At 36.5% G+C, this 23,163-nt stretch overlaps 1 protein-coding gene across 1 annotated transcript in view; it reads left to right on the top strand.

Moving 5' to 3' along the window:
• LOC115984848 overlaps positions 1–16,784 on the top strand; it is a 33,152-nt gene extending 16,368 nt beyond the window's left edge. Inside the window, exon 8 of the mRNA XM_031107844.1 lies at positions 16,336–16,784. Within this exon, the coding sequence (XP_030963704.1) occupies positions 16,336–16,784 (449 nt within the window). The remainder of the gene's footprint in view (positions 1–16,335) is intronic.
• Positions 16,785–23,163: the final 6,379 nt, after the last annotated feature.

Consider the following 23,163-nt stretch of genomic DNA (forward strand, 5'->3'; position numbering starts at 1 on the left):
CATAAAGCAAGCATAGCAAGCATGTTATTACACAAAGGGAAGGGGTAGGCATGTTCTAAGGCACATAAAGAGGCTAACATGAGAAACCCTAACATGCAAACTAACAAAGGAGGAAAAAGGCAAGTAGCAAGCAAGCCAAACATCATGAAGATGTATCCTCACACATGGTTGTATCCAAACAAGTCATAAAAGGGGAATAGATACAACCAAACAAACAAGAAAGCCCCCAAGAACAACAAGCATAAACCCAAAAGGGAAACAAGACATAGGAAGCATGGCCAGGATGTAAGAAATTAGATCTAAGCATACAAGCATGGATCTAAACATAAACACATGAAAAAAGGGGAAACAAAGCACCAACATGCATAGAGGAAATAATCCAAACCCTTTATTGAAAAATGGGTGTATGAGCATAGGCTTAGACCACTAGATCTAGATCTACACCCTATCCAAAAACCACATAAGAAAGAGGCATAACAAGAGATATAAAGCTACAAAGCACTAGGCATAGCATTCAAACAAGGTTTTAAACACATGAACATGTAGATCCAAACACACAAAGATGGCAAGAAGCACAAACAAATATATTAAAAGCTATAAAGCACTTAAGCATTGCACATGATTAACTCATCAAAAGGTAAGCACGAAACCATAAGCATAAACATCACACGAGTTGCAAAGCAGATAACTTAAATGAAGACAAGCAAAAAGTGTAGATTAAAAGATGATTAAAAGACCTTAATGTTGTTTGAATGACTTCAAACAACTTCCTAAGGGTTTGGGAGCCTCTTTGTAATTTTTGAAAAGATGGAGAGCTTAACTACAATTTTAGAAAGATTTGGGGCCAAAATGTAATTTTGGGAATTTTTGGGGACTAAAGTTGTCTCATATCGACTAAACATTGAGGTAATGTTGACGCATGGACTCAAAAAGCAGTGCGTGTACGCGTGAACATCACCAGGTAGAGGGTAAGGTGATGATATTATGTTGGTGAGTGCCTACTGCCTAGTATTCTTTGTATGTGTCCATTGGAAAGTAATTCCCTGGGCCCTTTTTACAATTCCTGAAGGTGAATACAAAGAAATTATAGTTTACAAAATGTAGAGGCTTCATTCTTGATGGCCCAGCTTTCTTGAAAAAGATCTTGAACTTCGCAACGTCCTCCTTGATGCGAAGTTCTGACTACTTGCCACCAATTTTATCTACACACATTTACATGACAGAGCTATTAGTGTATGCATGCATGCCCTTGTAGGGTTGGAAACCCTTAGGGTCTGGGTATGATCTAATGTGCAAGTAATGTAGTTGCTTTTCCTTAAGGGTTGGTCACAAATACTATGCAAGTGGGATGGAAAGAAACTATAGTAGAGCACCACCTTCCAATGCAAGTGAGCATGCATAACCTGGAAAAGGTAAACGGACACTTTCCCTTCCACTTATTTTGAAAGAAATCCTAACAAGGATATCTTACCCTAGGCTTGGATGTTCAATCGTCTTGGCACTTGCTAGTCCTCGCATTCATTTGACTTACTCTAGGCCAACTATATGAGATATGGCTTAACTGGTGAGTTGGTCCTAATCTTAAGGGGGACCTTGATTATCTAAGCCTTCCCTTCATAGAAGTTGTGGAATAGAGCGGATCAAGGGGGGCCATTTCAGCTACTCCTGTCCACCCATGGACCCAGAAGTGCCTACAAGTCGGCGCCTAGTAACTATCTATGGTTTGTGCATCAGGTGGAAACCTTAAAGCCCTGATCCCGAGTTAGACTCAAAATGAGGGGGGATGTCATGCATTTTGAAATGAAAGGGGAAAGACATTCCATGCACAATAGACATATAAACAAATAAAAGGGTAGCAGAAATCAAACCTTACTACCCTAAGTTTGCATATATGAAGGAAAGCTATAAAGCATGGTTACAAAAGTAGGAAAGCTTCACACATACTCAAATACCTCAAAACTGGTTTTAAAAACCATTTAAAAATTTTTTTTCGTAAAATTTTTTTTGTCCTTTGAAAATAATTTACTAAAAATTAAGACATTTTTCAAAAAGAAAGCCCCGAAGGCTAATGCTAATTTCAATATTGTTTTAAAGCCAATGTCCAAAGATTAAAATTTTATCAAAAGTTCTAAAGGATGAACTCTCTAAGTATCCCCAATAGAGTTGCTAGTTTGTCAATGCCTTATGGCGGCTAACCACCCATCGCGGTGACGCTTGTGCCTTAAGCCGACCTTGAGCTCGGGTGCTGTGAAATGATGGTGAAAAGGGTACCTTTGGTGTGTGACTTGAATTGAGTCAATTTTAACTTATAATTACCAAAGGTAAGTGAAGTTGCCACCAATCATTGGGTTTTTTCTAAGTTGTGATTAGTCACCTGACTCTATTGATTTTATTACCAATCCTCGACTAAGAAAAATGTCATTTTTCCTAATCTAATACGGATGGGTAAAAAATCTCGATTCTTGAGTTCGGAAGTTTGATTATGTGTGGGGAAGGTGTTAGGCACCCCACAATGCCTACTTAGAGACAGTCCTTTATTTTAGTAAAATCTTAACTTTCGAACATTGGCAATTAAAATAAGCTATTGGCATTAGCTCTCAGGGCTTTAAAAGAATTGGGCTTCGAGGTTTAATTTTGGAAAGGGTGTGGTCTCTATCAATGCTTTACTAGAACTTTTGGAATTATTTCCAAATTTCCTTAATGAAAATCCAGTAGCATCTCACCTTATTTTCATGATGAAAATCTAGCAGCATTTCACGACTGGTGCATTATAGTGCACAAAATGTTATCCTCACAAAGCTTTCATTATGAGAATACAGCAACAAAAGTGCCCTATTTTCAATGCAAAATTCCAATAGAGTTTCGTGTTTGGTGTAGACACAGCATTTTGTACCCCTTACAACTCAAGCCCTCGATCCCTAATGATGTGAGAATTCTAAATCTCAAGGTTGGTTTAGGAACCGATTAGATGAAAATTGACTTGAGAAAAGTGTTTATGGAAAAGATGACTTATTTTTGGGTCAACTAAACTATTTTTGGAAAAGAAAGGCCACAAAAACCCTAGGGCATGTGTGCGCATTCCCACTTATGTGCATGCATGCTTAAGATTTACGTGTGCATACTTCATGCATGCGTGCGCGTACATGTGCATGCGTGCACATGCTAGGGTTCCAAAAACCATAAAGGAAAGGTTTTCTACCTTAAAACTTGGTTTGCAATGAATCCCATATCGTCTAGGAGCCGCTCCAAACCCCTTTTTTTTTTTTTTTTTTACTATATAAAACCACAAATGGTACTTTTTCAAAGCGGGGATGAACTCCAATGGTAAATCACATAAGATTCACTAGAAAATAGTGAATCAAAGAGGGGGGTTTTCACAAAACATCCTCAGGTCAAATTTTATATGATCAGGACATTTTCTGGTCTTGATCTTTGAGTTATAAGTTTACTAACACATTTTTGAATTATTTTTAGCTAGATTGACTAAGTGGAATGGTAAAAATCAAGTTCTAGAGAGTTTTTGTGTTGAGGTAAATGTTCTATCTCTGGCTCTTCACTTTTCTTAGATTTTCTTTGATTCCTTTGTTTGTTTACATGTTTTAAAGCTTTAATGTATCTGTCTAGTCTTAGTTTATTTCGTGTTTGTGTTAAAAGCATGCTAGGTTTTTGGTTTCCTTATTTCTGTTGTGTTTTCTTTGTTTTCTGCTCCTTTTTTTTGGGTTTAGGGTTTTGGGTGTGTATGCATGCGCATGCAACTTGCATGCGTATGCAAACTCATAACGTACGAGTATGCATATGCATACAGTTGGTATGCACACGTATGTCCTATGTATGCGCATGCATACTCAAGCCCATAAATTCTAATTCCATTTCTTTTTTTTTTCTTTCGTCCTGTTCGCATGTTTTAGCCTCTATTTTAACCTAACTTCTGTATCTTTAAGCCTTTTCCTCTCTGTTTTGTTTTAGTTTGCTTGTTTCATCTCTTTGATGCTTATTAGGGTTTTAGATTTTTTGAATACCATGAACATGCACATAAATATGAACATGCATTGATGTATAGGTGTAGTGATGTAGTGAGGTAAGTCATACATAATCACATGGACATGCATTTATTTATTTGACAAGTATGATATGGTTGAGGAACATGAATATGCTTGGATTGAATGCTATTCCTTTAATGTTTGGATGTCATAAAATGCTTGTTTGATTTTGCCATATGATGTATCTGCCTTTGGAGATATGTGTTTAAATGCTATGATAGATAAGTGGTTAGGTTTGGGATGACTATGCCATGTTTGTATGTCTTAGATGCGTGCTAGAGTGTGTGTGAGATAGAATAATGTATTAAACCTGCCTTTAATGAGATTAAGATTTGGAACATAATGAGTGGAAGCCGACCCATGGGTTGGGTGGGGTTAGGTGCCTAACACCTTCCCATCCTCATACCTAAAGTCCAGACACATGCTTTAGTAAAAGATTAGTCCTTCCACGAAGGACACTATATTTATGGTTCCTAGACCTAATTTAGGTCCCGACTCCATTTTTCCACCATGGTCCACCTTAGGCCAAGGCATATTCACCCAATCCAATAAGTATGACTTGTCGTGAGCGCTTACACCCACGATAGTGACTCCACTAGGGGATTGAGAGTTTGATTCCAATGTGTTCCATTTCTTAATCTTAATAAATGTGGAAGTCAAACTTTAAGGGAATGCTTCAAGCAGTTTGCAAGATCATCTGATGATCTTGCCAAGAAATTGTGACTATGCCTCTTGCTAAAGCTCAAGATGATGTTAAGATGATTGTTTAGAAGTCCATTCGAAAGGGAGAGATCGTGTGAAAAAAGTTGCCCCAGTGTGGTGTTTTCCATTGTCTTTCAATCACTTTCACAACTTGGTGAGATTTTTAACTAAAGGGTGTAAGGATTCACATATCAAGAAACCTAAAGACATCCCAGGATACTTCGGGTAATAGAGGATTTCATTTAGGAAGACTTGAAGGAACCACTTAGATTACCCGAAGGTGAAATAAAGCTTTTTCTAAGGAAGACCAAAAGGAAACACCTATTGAGGCAAGCTAAAGAAAACCAAGTTTGAGCTGGTTGATCTTGCTTGAGAGATGTTGAGTTCCTTTTACCCTTTTGGGATGCATTGACAGAAGAGCTTGCAAGCTGTATGGATCGACTCCAACTTCTGGCTAAATTCCGCTCCTAGACTTGTGGTAGTTGGACCTCATGGATAATGTGAGGGCTACACAAGATGGATTTTTAGTGGTCTTATGGGAATGAGACCACTAAAAATCTGCCTTTGTATCATATTGAGAGCACCTAAAGGCTTGGCCTTCTTCCAGTCCTTATGGACGTCTTGTGGAACACTGATCTCACCAATTGCTCATTTAATGCCTCAATAGAATTGACTACTACTCATGTTTGAGATAGGGAATCTAGGACCCTTGGTAGCTTCCATGAAGGAAATTAGTGGACATTACTGGAGTAGACAACTCATGTTGTGCTTCTCTTGCTTGATATTCGATAGGCTAAAGCAAATTCCTAAAAAGGAAATTCAAAAGAGCAGATGTTAGCTAGGAAACTTGGCCCTAAAAGGATAAAAAAAATTTGGATATACATAGGCCCTCCTCCAATAGAGTGGCCTCATGCATCCGTTTAATTGTCCATTCTCATGTTCAATATAGGTGTCTCATGTTGATTGATCGAATGTTGCACCCACAAGGTAACCTAAAGTAGGTTTATTTCAATCTTCAACTCCTTGGAGTGAGTTCTTGAATGAGCTACTCATGGTTTGTGTATTTAGAAATGGTTCTACAAGTTTCTATCATGACCCCAACTGAGGTGAATTTGAAGAACATGGATGATCCATCGATCTCGTGGAGACAGTCCTATGTGGGATTTGCACAGAAATTCATGATGCTTTCTTGACCATCAGCTTCATCCCTTTTTTACATAGGAGAAGAATTGAGAAATATTCTACCCTAGTATGGAATTTTTCCAATTATTTGTCCATCTAAACGGCCTCTTGAAGATTCTTAATGGAGATAAACCAAGACTTGCTTTGTCTATCTGAGCCTAGCACTTACAATACATTCTCTCTAAAGATTGTTAGGATATATGTGAATCATGTTAGGAACATATGTCAATATAGAATTGGCTAATCTTTTGACAAAATACACTTTACTTGTAATTGGGTAGATCTAGGATGTGTTTAATACTTCAAGGAACAAGATTTCAAGTCCAAGTGTTAAAGCCATGCAAATCTGTCCAAGAATCAAGTGAAGAAGTGCTGGATTTTAAAGCTCGACAACTAGCTTGACAAATTGAATCTATCGAGGTTTAACAGGCTGTGTAAGCTCGATGCTTGACAGATAAGTTATCTATCGAGATTTACAAAAATCAGATTTTTAATTTTGATTTCACTCCAATTCGTGTATATTTGTTTAGGCTTTCTTTTCTCACAACCCTAAACATATATAAGGATTATTTTAAGGGCCGTCACAAATAATGCAACTTAATGCAAAAGTTTTTCATAGGCATATTGTGATCGGAGACATATGCCCTAGTTCATCTTTCTCTTGAAGAAGTTACTGCGTTTATACCTCATAGGGCTTTGTAACCAAAGAGCTTCGTGATCTTCTTCGTGCTAATGAACTAAAGAATTTCGTAGCCAACATTCTTCTCAAGTTGGTGGTTAGTCATGTACTTGGTTCCGTGCATCGATTGATTAGTCACGTACTGGAAATAGTGCATTGAAAGAAGAGATTGTCACTGTAGAACAAGTCCAATTAGGTATTAGAGTAAGGGTTCAACTGTAGGTTGGTATAAGGTATTGAAATTCCTTTACTTGTAACCATATGTTGTGATAATGTGGATTTTCGGAAGTGGTGACCTTAAAATCACTTGGTGGGGTTTTTGCCTTGGAGGTTTTCCCCATTCGTAAACAAATCATCGTGTCAACTTTATTTTCTACTGCATATTAACTTAGTTGGTGATTTATTTGTGCTGCCACGCGTATTGCATGTTAATCGGATTAATTAATTAACTTAGCTAATTAATGGGTTAATTCATCACAAGGGGTCAATACATTCTTGGCCTATCAAAGGAGATCCTAATCCCACAAAAGTATTTAGACTGGGCCAAGCTTTAGCATCCTCCCTATTCTTAGGGTTTCTTCAGAATCTCGTGCAACTAGTTGACAACATCAACTAGATCTTGGGAGTGAAGTTAGGGTCCCTTAAGAAGCATTATAAGTAAATATTGGCTACATATTAGCTTGATCTTGAGAGCCCACCATCAGGTATTAATTCCCATACTTGGAAGTAATGTCAAGGAAGTTCCATAGTTTTTTTTTTTTTTTGAAATAGTACTAAAAAGGAAATCCCTTTAAGATGAATAACACAGATCTTTTCCTAAGATCATTTCTCTTCAACTTGTGATTAACAAGACTTGACAAAGTTCTCCTTACAAGGCACGAAGCCCAACAAAAACTATCTCAGTATAGGGGCATGCCAAACCTAATTCATCTATTCTTACCCCTTTAGGTTTGATGTGACCTCTTGGTTGAGACTTTGTGAGTTTCAGTGTGTGTGGCCAAAGGGCTAATTCTGAAAGTCCATTCTTCATTGCTGAGAATAGTTGAATCCATACAAGGCATGAAATCATCTTGACAAGCGGTAGAAGGGTTAGGCACCCTTAGGAGTTTATGCCATTGATAGACATTTCAAAATAACTAACTCCAAAGACTTTGCTAACATCTATCTTGACGGTATGGATTAACTAGTTTTGATTGCAAAAGACCAATCAAGGGTCTTCTTGGTAGCACTAACCATTTCAGTCTATCACTTGAAATGTGACATAAAGGAGGACATCTCCCTAAGCTTCTTGCTCTTTAGACTATCTTTGGTTCATCCCCTTAGGGTTATAAGATTGGCAAAATCCATGGACTTGGGCCTTGTTGATCATCTTGTAGGCCGAAGCCTTAGACATTTCTAGGAATGTCTTGATCATCTCATTTTCCAATTCCAGAGAATGCACTCGGTTCCCCTTTTCTCTTCTCATCTTTAAGTACTTCCTTTGAAAGTTTCCCCATCCCCACCTTCCATTTTCTATCAATTGGAATGTCAAGGAGCTACCATAATTTCAAGACAACAATGGTACTGGCATTCAATAGCAATTCATGCGCATTCCTTTCTATTTTCAAATGCCATGTGGTAGCCGGTCCAACCAAATCATTTTGACGAGCCTATACATGAACCAAGACTTTGGTTTGCAACTAGATGACAGAAACTAGTTCCGATTTTTCAATCCCCCAAAGAACGTTGGCTTTCAAATAAAATGGTTCATTGATTCTGTTCTATATTCTATTCACTCTTCATTCTTGCCACATCTCTTTTGTGCAAGCTTGGAGATGCAAGGACCTTGAACTTCCTGCATTTTGCCTCACACCTTGAGAAAGAATGGGATAGCAAGGATTTGGGATCACAGTTGAGATATTTTCATGGTGGAAACAAGAAACCAAATCCCATGTTAGTTTTAAGCCCAAATTCTTTAAGCATGCTCCTTCTTCATTTTGCAATTAAGAAGGAGAAGTTCCATGATTTGGACTTCTTGTCATTGAATGGGTTTCTAAAGTGATGCAAAATTTAATATAACCTCTTTGTGGCAAGCAACTGAACATTTGCATAGATTTTAAAAAATCTTAGGATGAACCCCTTTTTCATAATGAAAATTTTAAGGTACAACACCATGTCCTTTTTGGGAAAAATTTGGCACAATTTGTATAGCAAAGGTTTTTGCAACAATCAAAGCAAATATGTAGCTCCCTTTCTGATACAATATTCACAATGATCCTTGGACTAGAGATCAATTTTGATGCAAAGGCCTTTAATACAAGGAAAACAATGCTTGATCCCTTTGGCAATTTTGAAGAAAAACTTGGCCTCTTGCCTGTCTATATGGAAAGATCTGGTTGCTTGTCACCCAATTTATCATTTGTACAATTAGGTGAAAGATATTAGAAGGTGCATGCATGCCTTCGTAGGGTCGAGGACCCTTCTGGGACCATCCCTCTTAAGGTTTCGTAATGTTATACAAGCTGGCAAAGATTATATCTTCATTTGAGAATTGTTCCCTTGCAATTGAAATGCTTAAGGACATGCTCCTATCATTTATATAAATTTGGCTTAAACCCGCTTGAGTGGGTTTTTATCATGGTGAGTTTCTATAGTAATGCGGAATTAATGCATAAGCTTGGCAAGTAGCTGGAACTTTCATATCATGCTTGAAATTGCAGGATGACCCCTTTTCATTTGATTTACAAATAAAAGCAATGCTTTACAAGACTTTGGCTTTTTACAATGCTCCCAAAATGTGAGCTGTATACAATGGATCCAACGGTGGGCCTTTTACAATATATGGAAATTCAAATTTGCACAATGCAGAGGCTTTATTCTGGACGGGCTCGCCTTCTCAGAGAAGATCTTTGACTCTTGGCAATGTCCTCCTTGATGTGAAATTCCGGCTACTTGCCACAAATTTTATCTACACACATTTACATGATAGAGCCATTAATGTATGCATGCATGCCCTTGTAGGGTTGAAAACCCTTAGGTTTTAGGTATGATCTAATATGTGTAAGCAACGTGGTTGCTTTTCCCTAGGGGTTAACCACAGATGTTGTGTAAGCAAGATGGATAGAACCTGGAGTAGAGCATAACTCTTTGACGTAACCAAAAAGGGCAAACCTGCAAATAGAAACTGGACACTTTCCCCTTGACTTATTTTGAAAGCAAACCTAAGAAGGATATCCTACTCTAGGCTTGGATGTTCACTTGGCTTTGGCTCTTCCTAGTCCTTATGGGTTTTGACTTAGTCTAGGCCAACTATATGAGACACAGCATAACTAGTAAGTTGGTCCTATTCTTAAGGGGGACCTCGATCATCTAGTCCTTCCCTTCATGGAAGTTGTGGGATAGAGTGGATCAAGGGGGGCCATTCAACTACTCTTGTCCACCTTTGAACCCAGAAATGCCTACAAGTCGGCATCCAATAACTATCTAAGGTATGCACATCCAATATTTGCCTTCAATGTTAAGTCCAGGTTCGACCCAATATGAGGGGTGATGTCATGCATTTTGAAATGAAAGGGGAATGACTTTCCAAGCACAACAAATATATGAATAGATAAAGGTGTAGCAAAAATTAAATCTTACTACCCTAGGTTCGTACATGTGAAGGAAAGTTGTAAAGCATGCTAAGGAAAGTAGGAAAGCTTCACACATACGAAAATACCTCAAAACTGGTTTTTGGAAAACCATTTGAAAACATTTTTGAAAAATATTTTTGAGTTTTAAAAATAGTTTACTAAGGATATAGTAAAAGCATTTTTCAAAAAAAAGCCCCGGAGGCTAATGCCAATTTCAATGTTTTTGAAAGCCAATGTCCAACAATTAATATTTTATCAAAAGCTCTAAAGGCTAAACTCTCTAAGTATCCCTAGTCGTTCAACCACCCATCACAGTGATGCTCAAACGCGCTTTAAACAAGTACAAGCTCTGGAGCTTGGGTGTTGTGGATGAAGGTTTTACCTCTGGTGTGTGACCGGAAAAGGAGTCAATTTTAATTGAGTTACCAAAGGTAAGTGAAGTCGCCATCAATCATTGTGTTTTTTCTAAGGTGTGATTGGTCACCTGACTTTATTTGATTTTATTACCAATCCTAGACTAAGAAAAGGTTATTTTTCCTAATTTAATGCGGATGGGTAAAAAATATTGATTCTTGAGTTTGGAAATCTGGTTACATGCAAGGAAAGTGATAGCTACCCCACAATGCCTGTCCATAAATTGTCCCTTATTTTGGTAAAATCTTAATTTAAAGACATTGGCAATTAAAAACGAGCTATTGGCATTAGTTTTTGAGGCTTTAATTGAATTGGGCTTTGAGATTTATTTTCAAAAAGGGTGTGGTCTCGATCGATACTTCCATAGTGTGTTTGGAATCGGTTCCAAATTTCCACGACAACAATCCGATAGGATTTTGCCTTATTTTTATGGCGAAAATCCGGCAACACTTCGCCCCAATTGCATCAGAGCTCACAAAACACTATTTTCACCAAGTTTTCACTGTGAGAATACAACAATGGAGGTGCCCTATTTTCACGGCAAAAATCTAGCAGAGTTTCGCATTTGGTGCGCTATGACAAACTGGTAGGGTTTCATGCCTATGTATACATGCCAACATGCTCGTGCTAGGACAAGCCGGAGCCCTTCAGAGCATCAAGCGTATTAATGTGTGTCTCATACACAGGGAAACCAATGTCACTTGGTGACATGGATTGGGACAATCACACCATGATGATTGTGCACACAATATAGCGTAAGTGTGCACCTACAGCAAATGTCTTGGGCACATACCCACAATACAAGGTCAAGAGCACTCATGTCTAAAGAGGGTTACTCATGTAGCCACGAGATTCGAACATAAAAAGTGCACGATCACCCATATACAAGCATATATAGATATACATACATCATGCACAATGCTATCACACAGCGGGAAATAAACAAACATTGCCAACGTTCCAAGGGTATGGCCCAGCAAGGTACAAAAAATGTAAAATAGACATTGCCATACCCAGGGAATGTGGCCCAAGCAAGGAGCAAGAAAAATAAAGGGTATAAGGAGAAGGGGAACCCTAATATATGCTCTAGGGGAGAGGCTAAGAGAGATAGAGAGAGAAAGATGTTACCACTCGGGGAGGCTAGGCCTCCTAATCTACTGAACATTGCCCTTTGTGGGCTTGCGTCTTCTTGCTTACATCCTTATCCTTGTTGATTGTGCCTAGGAGGTCATACCCTTGCTCCAAGTGTCCATGCTCCGAGCATGTACATGCAATGACAAAGGAAATGAGCCAGCAGACAAGCAAAGAAATAACTGGAAAGAAAGAATGCTAAAGGATAAAATATCAAAGAGAGACAAGTGGGGGGCAAACAAATATGTTATTAAACAAAAGAGGGTGTCTTAGGAGGACAAATGTAGGTTTGGATCGGGTATCCATAGTTCCATGAGATTGGAGCATGGATGACACACAGACTCATGCATGAACTTCTAGGCAAGCATGCAAAAAATGCAAAAATGCAAAGAAGGCCAAATGGGTGGCATAAAGCAAGCAAGGCAACCATAACATCGCACGGAATGGAGAAAGGGTATGGATCAAGAACCGACATCACTGGGATTTGTTCTCACAAGTAGTCGCATCCAAACAAGCCATAAGAGGGATAGATGCAACCACACAAGCAAGTGGCCCCAAAAACCAATAAGCACAAGCCCACAAAGGGCAAAAAGCATGGCAAAGCCTAGATCTAGATAGGCAAACATGAATACAAAGCATAGAGGCAAGCAAGCATACATATGCATAAAGGAAATGATCCAAACCCTATGATATAGGCCTAAGTGTATAGATGTAGGCCTATACCAAAAGACCTACATCTACACCTTACCTAAAGGGCCAAAACACAAGAAAAGGGCATAACAAGAGATAAAAAGACTTTAGAAGCACATGGCATAGCAATCAACATGTAGATCTAGACACATGAACATGGCATGGAGCACACAAAGATATAGATTTAAGCATAAACAGGGCAAGGAGCACATAAACAAGTAGATCTAGGCATAAACATGGCAAGGAGCACATAAACATGTGGATCTGAGCACAAACATAGTATTTAGGCATATCCTAGCCCAAGAAGGCAAGGCCAACATCATCAAAGTAGTAAAACATGATAAGAAGTAAGGAGACATGCTAGGAAAGCTATAAAACATACTAGGAAGTAAGATAAAGCAAGAGATATACTATGGAAAGCAATAAAGCATATTACAAAGTAAGATAAAGCAAAGGGTGTAGATAGTAGCTAAAAAGCTACATCTACACCCTTAAAACCTCAAATCCAAGGTCCTAAGACCAAGGAGAGGAAAAAGAGTGCAAGAACACTACCTCTTGATTGTTGAGAAAATAGAGAAATTAAAGGTTTTTGATGTATTTAGGAGAGGATTTAGAGAGGAAAAGAGAGAGAATATGCTTAGAAAAGTGCTCCAAAATGCCTAAAATCTATTCTTTTTGAAATTTGATGGTTTGGGGGGGTTAAATAAAGGCTTGGCAAACTTCCCAAGGCTCGACGCACCTTTAAGGTGTGCCAGGTCAGGCAGGTGGCCCTTTAGTGGCCGTTGGGTGAAAACTACTAACATCAGCAATTTTGTCCTTTTCCTCTAGCCTTTTGGTTTTAACTTTGATCACATATTTTAAGACCTAACTGAACTCAGATTGAGCTATTATTAGTGTCAATAGAAATAACTGGATGTCTAGTTTTCATTACATTAAATAAATTAAAAATCCAACGGTTAGATTAAAAGTTATGGTCTTAGGAAGTGAGCTGACACGCCTAGCACAGTTTTCAAGATATCTTAACCATTTTAACTCCGATTTTGACCCATGAATAGTCGTTGAAAATGTAATTTAATAATATTTGCAATGACATTAGTTTCATTTTGATGGTTGCATCAAAATTAGGGTTTTTGGTACCTCTAGGAGTCAACCTCAAGTCAAAGTTGACAAAAATCTTCGAGTAGCTCGGGTTTTATGTAGAAGCATGAAAAATGTTGTTTTGGGATGATTTTGGCCAATTTTGACTTTCAATCAACCTAGGATTGACCAAGGGCATTTTGGTCATTTTAACATAAAATGGCGCTTTGGGTGCTCTGACGCCTAAACGAGTTGTACCTTGTCAATCTAGATGTTTTTGCGGCCCCATTGAGAAAAATTAGTATTTTTTTTAGAGTTTTTGGAGCCCAACATGCAAATCGATGGCAGACAAAATATGGTATCTACAATGGTTATTTTTAATGTTTTTTTTAAAAAAAAAAAAACATTTCATTCCCCATATATATATACATGTACATCAGGCACAAGTTAGTTCATAACAAGTTCAAAGATTATCATATTCAAGTTGACAAATGTTATTCCTTTTATGCTTCTAAATTGGAACCCTAGATTTACAATGTCAACACTATTACTAGTTACTAGGGGCATTTCAATGCAAAGAAATAATTGAATCAAAGACAAAAATAATGGCTATAACAGCAAGAAATAGTTTGATTTTTCAGTCTACAAAGAATTATGGCAATGTAGATCACAAGACCGAATATCCAAACTTATCAAAAGAGAGAGAAAATAATATTAAAAAAAGAAAGAAAAGAAAGAAAGATTGTAAATTAAAAAGGTTCAATTTTTTTTTTTTTGAGAAACAAAAAGGTTCAAATTAATATGTATGCAGATTTATTACTTTTTGGTTTGAGATAAGGCTTTGTATTTAAATTGTGTTTTTTTAATTGAATAAATGTATTATTCCCCATATAGATGTGGCACGTAGGCACAAGTTGGTACATAAAAAACACTATTCCTTTTTCACTTATAAATTGGATCCCAAGATTTACTATGTCAACGTTGTTGGACTAATCCTTGTTAGGTCCTAAGACTTTAGGAGTTAAATGTATTAGAACTTCATTTTGTATATGTTGGCAAACCATGATTAAAACAATGAGTCTAGGTTTAGGCTTGCTCAAAGTTTGTTTAAGTGTAAGTTTGAATTGAGTGTTTTGCAGGAATTTACTATGCAAAACTGCAAGACTCGATCGATCGAAAATAAGGCTTGATCAATCAAGAATCGTAGACCAGAAAATTCTACAAAAATTTCAAACGCAACCCAAGCCCATATGACGTGTAGGGTTAACTGTTTCACTCCTAGTATAAAAGGAAAATCCCTAACTACGTTTTAAAAGTCTTTGTTGAGTTGTGTGTTGTGTCTTTTGTGAGATTTGAGACGTTTGTACCTTTAAACACACACATAGAGCTATCAAGATCAAGATTCACATCAAGAACTTGATGGTTATTTCAGTTGCTGCATAAAGAACATTCAAAGAACACCAAAACCTTTGAGTGGAGTCTCAAAGTCACAAGCAGGAGAACTTGTGGTTGTTGCAGATCCAAGAAAGAAGTAGTCCGTGGATTCAAAGCTTGCACATGGACGTGTCAGTAAGTTCTATGTGTAATAGCATTAGGATGTTAGTGGTCTAAGTCCTTTTGTAAACTTCAATTCTTTCTATAGTGGATTTTTTTTTACCTTGAGGATAGCTAGGTCAAATCCTTCCCAAGTTTTTTACCGGTTTGGTTTTCCTGGGTCATCAGTTCTTTGTGTTCTTTATATTTTCCGCTTTATGTTTATTTGTGTTTAACCTAATCTTGAATAACAATCTTGTTAATCAATTTAGTTTAATATTAGGTTAAACATATTATGACGAGGGGTCTGAAAAGCTAACAAGTGATATCAGAGCAGGTTAACTCTTGTATTAGATCTCTTGATTTACGAGTTGATCCTTGACCCTTGTTGTCATGGAATACGATCACTCTCTTGTGATCCATCCACACTTTAATGGAAATGACTATGCCTATTGAAAGGTTAGGATGAAAGCCTTCTTGAAATCTATATATGAGAGAGTGTGGAACTCTGTTGAATATAGAAGGGAGAAACCGGCTACTTCTATTAGTGAGTGGTCAATAGCCCAAAAAGAAGCAGCTGCTTTTAATAGCAAAGTTATGAATGCTATTTTTAATGCTGTTTCTATGGAGGAGTTTAGGAGAATCTCAAATGTTGAGGTTGCTCGTACTATTTGGGAAATTCTCCAAACTATGCATGAAGGCGTAAAGGGAGTCAAAATAAACAAGTTGCAACAGTTTACTACTAGGTTTGAAAGCATTAGATTGTCTGAGGATGAAAGTTTTGATGAATTCTATGCTAAACTAAATGATATTGTTAATTTTGCATATAATTTGGGTGAAATTTATAATCATCCTAAGATAGTTAGGAAGATTCTTAGATCCTTAACTGAGAACTTTAGACCCAAAGTAATTGCCATTACTGAAAGCAAGGATGTGGACTCTATCCATGTTGATGAACTTGTAGAATCTCTACATTCCTATGATTTAGACCTACCCAAAACTAACAAATCCAAATCAATGGCTCTTAAGTCAGTTGATGATATTGATGATAATAGATTTGATGATGAACTCTCTTCTACAGAGATTGCATATCTTGCCAAGAATTTTAGAAACATTCTCAAGAATAACAATAGAAGTGCAAGAAGTGAAAACAATGTTGAACCTAAGAACTCTAAGAAAAATGAACCAACTAAAATCAATAATACTGAAAAGTCAAAAGAAAAAGTTGTTCAATCTTCTAGTAATTCTCTAGGTCAACAATGTTTTGGTTGTTAAGGGTATGGTCATGTGAAATCAGAATGTCCAACATTCTTGAGAGCAAAGGGTAAAACTATGATTGTAACCCTTAGTGATGGTGAAGTTTTTGATCACGAGTCTAGAAGTAATGAAGATGGAAACTTCTTTACTTTCACAGCTACTACTATAGTTAATGAAAGTGATTTGGTTGAAGAGAACCCTTCTGACGGGGAACTCTCTGAGAGTGTTGACTTGCAAGAAACTTATAATAAGCTATGCAAGGTTTCTGCAAAGGATGCAATGAGTGTGGATTTAGGACTAAAGGAGATAGCCATTCTTAAACAAGAAAAGAAAAACTTGTTGCTGAATTTGTTTAATGCTAATGAACTGGTAAATATGGTGAAGGCTGAAAATATTAAGTTGGTTGAAAAAATTAAGAACCTAGAACTAATTGTTTGTTCTAAACTTAATCACATGTCAAGTATTTAGAAGTCTCCTTTAGACAAATTAGGTTTAGGTTTTGTTGATAGCATCTCTGAGTCTAAAACTCATTCCATAAACTTTGTTCCTTCTTTTGAACCATCTAAGATAAAAGTTGTAAAGCCAAAAGAAGAAGTTCTTGCTCCTAGGAAGATTAGGGTAGATCTTAAAAAGTCTAAGCCTAAGAGTCCTAACTTACCTAAGGGTAAGAAGCACGATATACCTTTGTGGGTTTGTCATTTTTGTGGAAAAGCTGGGCATACTCACCCAAACTATTTCAAATTGCAAGCTAATAAGCAAGCAACTAAGTAAAAAGTACCTGTGCCTCAAGCACAAGATCCTACGGAACTTATTGGTGAATTGGTAAAGGCTTTAAACCTTTATACCAATGCTGGAGTTGCTCATTATTCTAATCTGAATAATAACTCCAAAACCAAAGTTGCATCTAAGAAGTTATGGATGCAAAAGGCTTAATCTAATTGAGTCTTTCTGACATGGTCCTTGCGCTTCATCTCAAAATCCTTTGTGACCATATTTTTTGCTTTCTTGTTTTCTTTTGTTTCTAGGATTTGCATTGCATTACATTCATGCATTTCATATTAGGTTGTTTTTGTTTTCTTTAAAAAAAAAGAAGAAAAAGAAAGGGAGGAAAGAGGAAAGTGGAAGGATGTGTTTTGTATTACACATCATGGATGTGTAATTAAGGTTGGCCATATTATCTTTGCATAACATGCTTGTGTGCCTTGTTTAGCTTAGATAAGCTTATTTTTCTACATTTTGCTAGTTTTAGCTATGTAGTGCATGTTTGTGTGAGTGTTTATAGTTTTTGATCATATGCTTTTGATTTTGAAGTCACATGCTTTTGATTGTAAGGACTAAAAAATCCTAAAAGAAAGGCATAAATAACCATCTCACCACTGTTTACTAGCCAATCATGAATATCTTAGTGCATATCATAAGATTTCGTGCTCGAGAAAGTGTAGCACATGCACAAAAAGAAAATAAGGTATAGCCATAAAAAAAAAAAAAAAAAAAATGCCTGCATACAATAAGGCTATATATATATATATATGCATGATTGTAAACTTGTTTTCTAGGAGATTTGGGAGTTATATGATGTAACTCTTTAGGTGATAGTCACTTTCAAATTTATGTGATGAATAATGTAGAAATTGTGATTGATTACTATCTACATATCACCCCACATGTACCTCATGTTATTACTAGTTGCACACACTTTACAAGTTATTCTTTACTAAACTTAGTACATGAAATTGTGTGTGAATTTGGTTTGGTCATCCAAGATTATATATTCTATAATTTTGATACAAAATATGTTCAAGGGTTGAAAATTTTGGGGTAAGAGTTTGAAAATCTTGTTTTAAAGTTTTGGATTAAAATCTCATGTTTTTGAAAAACATTTAAACTCATTCTCATGCATTTCATTCATGAAATTACTTGGGTTGGGTTGGTTCTGCATAATCTTCTGCAGTTTTTCGACTGATCGAAAATCCCTTGATTCTTAAAGCTTGGTCTTGGATTGGTTCGATTGATTCTCGATCAGTGGAATCTGTTTTATTCAAATTTTAGAACTCTTTGTCTTGCTCGATCAGTACTTAATCAATCGAAAATCATGGAGAAGGAAAAATAAAAAGAACACTTAGCACGAGGTCTTCATTATTTTTTTCAAAAATAGTTTTCTCCTTGTCCTTTTCTCTCTCGACCGATCCAAAGATTCAAGATTTTTGTTGTTTTTCTTCTAAAATCTTCAAGGGTTTTCTTCCTAAGGTCTTGGTAAGACTCTTTTACCCTTTCTTTTTCATTTATTTTTAATTTTCATGCATTTTCCTCATAATTTTTAAACAAAGGAATTTTTGGGGATTTTGAATTTCTAGTTGTTTTTAATCAAATTTGATCAATGGATTTTTGTTCCTATATACAGTTATCATGATTCCCATGCATTAATTTGATTAATTTTGTGTTTTGAAAAGAACTGGAAATTCTAGGGCTCGAAATTTTTCAAAATTGGGGTTTTTGTTCAATTGGACTTACTTGGTTAAAATTGACTTGTGATTTTGGTTAATTAGTGCATTATAAAATGTTTTCTAACTGATATAATGTTTAATTGATCAAAATGATTGGTTTTTTGAAAAATGGATTTTTCAAAATTTGGGATTTTCGGTTAAAAACTCTTAAGTTTGGGTTGATTGTTGGTGAAATTTGAAAATTGAACAAATTTTATGCATTAGAGCATGCATCATATGTGCATTCATTACATGAATCATATAGTTTGTCAATTTCTTGACATATATTTTGCTCTAACCCTTTCTAATGCAGTCTGCCTTTGGTTTTTGTGTTGTGTTTTGTTTTTGTTTTTATTTTCCTTCCTATTCTTAGAGTCATGGCTAGGAAAACTAAAGCAGAGAAAAACACTACCTCCTCCTCCTCTTCTAATTTTGAAAGGACTAGATTTCAATTTAAGTCTAATCAGGATGCCAATGAGAAGTTAAACATCTTTAGGTCTGTTTGGGTTGAGAGAAAGGTTATTCTAGATGAGTTGAATCCTGAAATACATAGGAATTTTAAGAGTCGAGGTTGGTTATCTCTTCTAGATGTAGAACATCCTCCTCCTGCTACATTGATTAGAGAGTTTTTCTCAAACCTCTCTATTCACACCAATAACTCCAATATTCACTTTGTGAAGACTTTGATAAGGGGTGAAGAGTTTGTCATTACCTGTGGGGTAGTGGCTACAGCTCTCAAAGTACCTTTGATACAGTAGCCTGTGTATCCTTACATAGAAATTCCTCCCATTGATGACATCATGTCACTTCTCATCGATACTACCATTAGTTGGGGTACTGATCCTAGGATTACTACTTATGAGCTTATTAAGCTCAATTATTTGTTCTTTAGGATTTCTTGTCATAGTATCTGGCCTATCTCTCATATACATACGATTTCCATTGAGAGAAGTGCGTTTTTGTATGCTCTCATCACTGATGCTCCTATGAGTTTTCCTATTCTTTTTATTCGTTCTTTTGTAGAGGTCCATAGGAGTAGTGCTAAATCACATGGTTTGTTCTTCCCAATTTTTATTCATAAGATCCTCCTAGATTTAGGTTTAGAGGACTTTCCCTCTTCTGAGCCTTTACATATCATAGCCCCCATAGGTGCCACCTTTCTTAGGCAAAGAGCAGTTCAATTAAAAGCTAGCTCCAAATGTCCTAGAATTGAGTCTTCTATAGGTGACACATCTAGAGGTCCTCCTTTTGGTGATCCTACTGCTGAGGAGTTTGTGGATTAAACTACTGCTATGGATCCTATACCGTCTACATCTACATCTTCTTCTATGCGCACCATGCTGGAGACGTGTCTCATAGTTCAAGTAGCACATGGATAGCTTTTATTGGATTTGCTTAATGAGGTTGTGGCCTTACGAGCTGAACTTGCTGCCATTAGAGGTGCCTATCCACCGGCTCCACCCTCGGATCAACCATGATTGCCCTTTGGCAATACGTTAGAAAAAGGGGGAGTACATAGTGATAGGGGGAGATATTTTTTGTTATAGATTGTATTTAGAGGGAGACAAGCTACTTTGATGATGTGTTTGTACATGTTAGGGGGAGATATAGATATACATTTTTGTTGGGATATGGGATATATGTTTTTGTATTTTTTTGTATTTTTTTGTATTTTTTTTTTTATGTTCTTCTTTCACAAACTATGATATATTGATTATGATTTATATTACGAGGTTATTCATGGTATATGTCTTTTATTTTATGTTTTGTGAAAACAAGAAATTTATTTTGGTTTACTTGTATTTTCCACACATGCATTTATGGCTTGTTTAGTGTTTCAGGAATTTACAGGTTGATTCATTCAAAGCTACTATCTACACTTGCAACTGATAGGTAGTGGTTAGTTTGAATTGTAAAGAATGGGCAATATTGTGTATTTGGGCTTTTTACACTTTGAGCAATTTATTTTTATGAATTGTGTTTTGTCATGGATTGCCAAAGGGGGAGTTTGTTAGATTCTAAGACATTAGGAACTAAATGTATTAGAACTTCATTTTGTATATGTTGGCAAACCATGATCAAAACAATGAGTCTAGGTTTAGGCTTGCTCAAAGTTTGTTTAAGTGTAAGTTTGAATCGAGTGTTTCGCAGGAATTTACTGTGTAAAATTGCAAGACTCAATCGATAAAAAATAAGGCTCGATTGATCAAGAATCGCAGACCAGAAAATTCTGCAAAAATTTCAAATGCAACTCAAGCTCATATGACATGCAGGATTAAGTGTTTCACTTCTAGTATAAAAGAAAAAAAAAAAAAAAAAAAACCTAGCTACGTTTTAGAAGTCTTTGTTGGGTTGTGTGTTGAGTCTTTTGCGAGATCTGAGAGGTTTGTACCTTCAAACACACACATAGAGCTATCAAGATCAAGATTCACATCAAGAACTTGATGATTGTTTCAGTTGCTGCATAAGGGACATTCAAGGAACACCAAAACCATTGAGTGGAGTCTCAAAGTCACAAGTATGAAAACTTATGGTTGTTGCAGATCCAAGAAAGAAATAGTCCGTGGATTCAAAGTTTGCACATGGACGTGTTAGTAAGTTCTACGTGTAATAGCATTAGGATGTTAGTGGTCTAAGTCCTTTTGTAAACTTCAATTCTTACTATAGTGGATTTGTTTTTACTTTGAGGATAGCTAGGTCAAATCCTCCACAGGTTTTTTACTGGTTTGGTTTTCCTGGGTCATCAGCTTTTTGTGTTCTTTTTATTTTCCGCTCTATGTTTATTTGTGTTTAACCTAATCTTGAATAACAATCTTGTTAAACAATTTAGTTTAATATTAGGTTAAACATATTATGACGAGGGGTCTAAAAACCTAACAACCCCAGTATGAAAGATTCTATGTTTGTAAAAGCTCCTTTTTTCAAAGTGGATTATAAATGTAAACCAAACTTAATAACATTATACAACAAATGATGTGCAGATATAATACATTAAAGCTAACATTATTATTGTCGTGGGCTTGGGAACCTATGTACAGAGAAGGATCTTGGTGTTTTAGTCTGAGCAAAAGATCCCTTTGTCTTGTTCTTAGTTGAAATTTGGGTGTAAAATAAAAATAAAAATAAAAATAAAAAAAGAAGAAGAAGAAGAAGAAGAAGAGAGAGAGAAAGAGAGAGACTTATTTTTTGTTGAAATGAATAATAGAGGTGGAGGTTAGGTTTATGCAAGAAGAATTCAATTGTTCTTGATGTTGATAATTTCTCAAAAAAATCACATTGATGCTATTGTCGAAGAAAGGATGGAGGAAGCATGGAGGTTGACCGTTTTTTATGGGGAACCTATGACCCACAAGAGTTTTGATTCGTGGAGTTTACTTCACCAACTCATCAACCAGATGTCTCTCCCTTGGATTTGTACTAGGGATTTCAACGAATTACTCAAAAGTTCTAAAAAATTGAGAGGTAGTATGAGAGGACAGTCTCAAATGTAGTTATTTAGAGATGTCATTAATGAGTGTGGATTCCTGGAGTTGGGTTTTATACGCCCCCAGTTTACTTGGCAAAAGCACTTTGCAAATGGTCATTCTATATGGAAAGATTGGATTGGGCCTTTGCTAATAATGATTGGTTTCTCAGATTCACTAGAACTAGGGAGCATCATCTCAATGCTAACTCTTCTAATCATTGTCCACTTTGGATAATACCAAACGGGTTAGACCATCCCTGTATTTCTAAACCATTTAGATTTGAGGAGATGTGGCTCTCCGACAAGGGCTGTACAAAGACTGTGAAAGCCGTTTGGTTGTCGCATGACTGTCTTGATCCTTCTAAGCGAGCTGTCCAACTAAAGGTTGAGCAGGTGGAGCTGAAAATTTTTTGGGAATGTTAGACGAAAGGTGGAGACAAATAGGAAACAGCTTACTGAGGCCGAGAAGGAAGCTCAACGCCTTGGTATTAAATTTCAGGTCCGAGAATTAAAGATTGAACTTACTGACCTTCTGGATAAGGACACGCAGATGTGGTCTCAATGTTCCAAATCCTTATGGGTTACCCATGGAGATTAAAATTCTATGTATTTCCAAAGCCGACCATCTCCAAAATCTATGATTCATTAGGCCAATGGTGCTTGAATTCCATAGATGTGGCAGCAGTTGTCCTAAACTATTATTTAAATCTTTTCTGCTTAGAACCAATTCGACAACCTAAAGAAATAGTCAGCTCTATCCATGGTATCATTACTGCAGAAATGAATGACCAACTCTCAACACAATTCTTGGCTTGGGAGGTTCAAAAAGAAATTAATCAAATGGCCCCTCTTAAAGCCCCAGGTCTAGATGATATGCCCCCTATCTTTTTCCATATTT

This window comes from Quercus lobata, chromosome 4 (assembly GCF_001633185.2).
Source record: "Quercus lobata isolate SW786 chromosome 4, ValleyOak3.0 Primary Assembly, whole genome shotgun sequence".
Lineage (NCBI taxonomy): Eukaryota > Viridiplantae > Streptophyta > Magnoliopsida > Fagales > Fagaceae > Quercus > Quercus lobata.